This window comes from Aplidium turbinatum, chromosome 14 (genome assembly GCF_918807975.1).
Source record: "Aplidium turbinatum chromosome 14, kaAplTurb1.1, whole genome shotgun sequence".
NCBI classification, from domain to species: domain Eukaryota; kingdom Metazoa; phylum Chordata; class Ascidiacea; order Aplousobranchia; family Polyclinidae; genus Aplidium; species Aplidium turbinatum.
This window is the reverse complement of record NC_137485.1, coordinates 8,820,019-8,825,028: the sequence shown is the minus strand read 5'-3', so window position 1 is coordinate 8,825,028 and position 5,010 is coordinate 8,820,019. Positions and strand designations below refer to the sequence as shown.

At 39.4% G+C, this 5,010-nt stretch overlaps 1 protein-coding gene across 1 annotated transcript; it reads left to right on the top strand.

The window, feature by feature from the left end:
- Nucleotides 1–227: 227 nt before the first annotated feature.
- On the top strand, nt 228–4,819 carry LOC145782872 (uncharacterized). Its single transcript, XM_082594638.1, has 2 exons — nt 228–1,847; nt 2,006–4,819. The coding sequence occupies exons 1-2, from the start codon at nt 228–230 to the stop codon at nt 2,120–2,122; spliced, it is 1,737 nt and encodes a 578-aa protein (XP_082450764.1). The 3' UTR covers nt 2,123–4,819.
- The last annotated feature ends 191 nt before the right edge of the window (nt 4,820–5,010 follow it).

The following is a 5,010-nucleotide window of genomic DNA, read 5'->3' as shown; positions in this document are numbered from 1 at the left end:
ATATTAATTGTCACATTCTCCAAAACTTTTAAGCAACTTTAATTTTCACGATCTATGACATTTAACGTGCTTCATCAATATGTATTTACAGGTTGAGGCAATTCTTCTCTCGACACACTGAACAGTCATCGATTGCATTGTTGCTCCTTTGCAGTAACGCCTAAGGTTGCCAGCTAGCTAGCAGTTTGCATCTGCTTATAAAAAGTTAAGCGTTTCGAAACTTTACAATGGCGACTGTCATGGATGACTCCAACATAAAAAGCCAGAGCACTAATCACAGTCATGTTGTGCCTTTACCAAGAAAGATGCTTCCCAATCCTCCTTGCCCTCCAGTTGCTCAAAGAAGAAAATCAATGCCCAAACCATCAAAATCACCACTGGCCTCTACTCCGGACGCACTAATTGATGAAGAAGATGCAAGTAAAAATTGTAAAGACACTGCAACAAAGCTTTCTGAAAATTCGGATACACTAGCAACTGGTGATTGTGAGCCAATACCTGGCGATAGCGGAGATATTAATTCAAACCAAACAACGGATCCTGCTCCTCCAATAGAACCACCATATGCGTCTATCAAAAAGTCTTCCATGAGGAAAAAATCATCATCATCAAAAAACCCACCTGACATTGAATTGGATGCCAAACAAGTAAATGATTTTGAGAACACACAAACAGCGTGTCAAGAGACTTTGGTAGTATTAACCCCTCCTCCTATCCCGGAGTCTCGTCCACCACCAGAAGATTACCAGGAAATCTTTTCACCTAAATGTGAAGATGCTACTACCGAAAAGAAAAATGTCACAATTACTGAAAGTGATGACGACGGTCATTCAAACGAATCCCCGTATGAACAAGTGGGTTTCAACAATGCCTCTTCTACTGCTGAAGATACGCGTGCATTAACTCCTCCTGTTGTTAAGCGCACAAAACCACCTCCTCCAAAACCAAAGATGAGACCACCACCTTTACCTCCATCTGAAAATAATGATCTCGGTAGTTCTAATGAGTTGAAACCTCCCTCTGGAAATGGCAACACTGCGCCTGTCGCTAAAAGAGAGAACAGGAGCGGTGCATCAAAAGGAATTAACATAATTAAAAGAAAAAGTTTGAATTTTACAAAGAAATCGATTCAAATTTTTAAACATCACAATACTGACGACAACAAAGACAATGCAAATGCCGCCTCTGAAGCAACGAAAACCAACAGTTCCAAATCTGCGCCACCATCTAAAGCAAAAAGTTTCTCATTTCCTCATCGCAAAGACACTACTTCCCAAACTGATAGCACAGCTACCACTACTAAACCTATCAATTTAAGTCGTCACCAGTCCACTCCAGAAAGGACTGATAAACCAAAGCGTGTTCCACCACCGCGTCCTGCCATGCCAACAGTTTTGCAAAATAGACTATTAAGTCCCACATCTCCTCCAGAACAAAAAAAAGTGCCATTGAGTAGCAATAAACCTGATCTTTTATTGAGTCCGGTTTTTTTTCCTGATGAAGAACGACACGTTAAAATACAAGATGAAACCTTTTCTTACCCTGAATCAACGCATCTTGATGGCCTCAATGATTCAATGGAAAAACCATCACAGCTTCCACTATCGCCAATCAAACAGAAAAAGCTCTCCAGTCTATCAGAAGATCTTTCTTCTCCCAATACTAATATGCCATGCACTGTAGAAAATGATTTATCTGAAATGAATTCTAAATCTGTTTCAAAACCAGCACGTCCTCCACCAATGAAAAAATCACCAAACAAAAAAAAGGATGACGAAGAAGATAAAGAAAAAAAAGAATCTTTTTTTGATGTCATAAAGAGCACCGACAATAAAAACAAAGAAAAGGTACAAGTAGATGAACAAATGAAACACTACATCACTGACGAGTCGTATTACGTTGCTACACAGGATTACCAACCTGTGAATTTCACTGATCTCGCGTTTACAACGGGTGAAAAAATTCTTGTTTTGAAGCGCATTGATGATAATTTACTGTTTGGTAGAAACGAAGATGGAGAGGAAGGACCTTTTCCAGAAGAATATGTTCGCTTGGAATGAAACGAACGAAAGGACGTGAACTCTTTTTTTGTGAACTGTTACGTGAACTGCCATGGGCGTAATTGACAAAGAGCCGAGACCCCTACTAGATGAGGGAAGTTTCTCTCCCCAGATGAATAACAAAATTGCGACTTCTGTATCATTTGGTAAAAAGACGACATTCGTAAACGATAAACGATATCCGTAAACATAAAGTGATAATCGACAGTCGTAACCGCCTTTGACGCAAGCTCATAGCTACACCGGGAAGGTAGCTCGGAGAGAGGGGTCATCCAAGGTGCAGTATAAGGGGGCTATCAAATTTGCTATATATTCTGCGTAGTAAGAATGTTTGACATATTACAATTATTAAAGGGGAAGTCTCATTGCCTCCGGGCGTTAGAAATCTATGTTAAGAATAATACTGGATGCTTAAATCCTACTACATTTGGACATGAGAGAGGTGATGCTGTATTTGGTTTAAAAGGATTTTTAGAGAAGATTTATCATGTAGCTTGCAGAGCTTTTATTTTGTGTAATGCATCATTTTAATTGAAAACCTTGTCGACGAAACGTTTCAAGGCGTTGATGGCACTACTTGACGCCTCAGGATAGGCTACTGACGTCGATAACTTTTATACCTTTATTACATATCTACTGTCACAATACCGGTACTCAAAAATGCATTTTTTTCTGTAAGCCCTTTTGCACTCTATATATCAAGCAGTGGCGGATCCATAAGTGACGATTGAGGGCGATCGCAATCCCTAAAACACTGAAAAGTAACTTTATTCACTATGTATATTTGCAAGGTCGGATTAATGTAGACTTGCACATTGTTGTGTTTTGATGAAATCGCCCTCGCCCCCTAAAGCTACTTGCTGGATCCGCTCCTGATATCAAGTTGTTTCTTTCTCATTTCCAACTTCCATCAGACTGATGTGGCTATTCAGTTTGATGCTACATGTAAGCGTGGATAAGCCTATGTTGCATTCAAAGTTTATTCCCACAACCTTTTATGCATTTATTAGCTAGGGTTGTTGGACACTGAGCCTACAGTACAACAATGATCAATAAAGTGTGAATCCTGGTAAGATGATGAGTTGCCTTGAGCTAATGATATAAAGTTGTAGACTACTGTAGCTGCTAAAAAATATATTTTTCGTGAATGGGTGTTGTGATTAGGCCTATGTAGCATTGTGATTGATTACGATGCAGCAGATTCTGATAATGTGGCTGCAATTACGTAAACAATTTGCTTATCACAGTTTTAAAGCGCTTGGTTGATTTTGAATCTTTATCCTCGCACCGACAAAGCTTTTGATAGGTAGTTCCTGGCAGTTTCGCATACTTGCAGAGGCTTTGAACCACTGACGCAGGTCCGGTCATCGAGAATGACAGAGTGAAGTTAGTCAATCTCGGTGACCTAGCCTGCGTTATAGTAGTTCAAAGCCACTAGTTGTGAACGTCGCTATAATAGCATCTGGACTGGAAGTCAAACGCTAGGCCTCATCCTGCACGCAAACAAGATTGCCGTATTGGCGGTTTTAACGCCTAATTTTAGAAATTTGAGAGTTTTTTATGCGTTTAGCAGGCTACTTTGAATTTGGCATTTTGATATATTTTTTGCATTTCCTCATTTTTTTCAGCATTGTAAGTAGGCTAGTTTAAAAAACTCTGTTTTGTCAATGCGCAGTAGCCTATTTACAAAACATTAGATTTGAAAAGGTAACAAGGTAACTTATCCCGAATTTTGATGATGCTTTTCACAATATTGCTTTTTGTGTTGATTTTGTCAACACCATGATTACTACCACACTGTGACCGTAGCCTACATAGGCCTACCATATTTTAATCTGAAAATGTATCAAAAAAAACGTCAAGTTTCTAAAATTGGCGTTAAAACCACCAATACCCTATACTCCTATAGCAATCCTGTTGCCGTGCAAGATCAGGCCTAGCGTTTGGCTTCCATTTCAGATGCTATTATAGCGACGTGCACGCACTACTCTACACTAGTCGCACTGGCCACGCGAAACTGGTAAAACAAAGCTCTCAAAAAAGGCTTTCTCAACTGGAGCATAAAATGTCCACAATTCATTACTCACATATCCAGAAAGAACACCAAATCCACTACATGCCAGTTTATTTTAAAATGCAAAATCCGCTTTGGTAAACCTTTGGTATCCACAGCCAACTAGATCGAAAAAAAAAATCCAAAAGTTTTGCCGATATTTTATAATTCATGCGGCCCACGATAGTGAATATGGGTTCCCCACTGCCCCTGGATAAACTATCGTAGGACAGGCCTTAGTCATTAGTCTTTGTTTCTTGATTTTTAGATACATTAGGCTTTACTGTAGCAAATGTGATTGATTACGATGTAGCAGATATGGGCTATACATAACCAATGATTTTGTTTATATACGGTATTGCTGTGTTTAAATGTTGATTGTGATTTAATATCGTAGCCCAATCATAATCGCTATTAGGCTGCAAAGACCATTTGTTTGTAGACTACTTGAAATTTTTCTTCACTGTATTTTCACAAATCTTTGTCTGCGAATATAATTAAGCTTTGCGCTTATTTTTAAGAAACGTGCTTGCTTTCAACTAGCCTATGCAAAATTTGTATAATAATGTCATTGCAACAACACCGGTAAAGAGTCCAGTCGACAAATGCCGGTTTTCAGTTGGTTTTACATCTCTCGAGTCTTACTCAGCTGAGGTGGCAGTCATGAGTTTTGTCGTATTCAGGCTTAAGCTTGCTGATTGAATATTTAAGTTAAGTCGGAAACGCAAAAAAACTACAATTACGGTCAGGGCCTCTGAGAGAAATTTTCACTGGGGTACGAAGAGTTACTCCGGGCCCCTCCTCTCACTCCGGGCCCCTTTGTCTTGGGCAAAACGATTGTCTTTTGCTTAGGCGTACTACACATCATACAACATTCTACTGTTGATATCTGTGCGC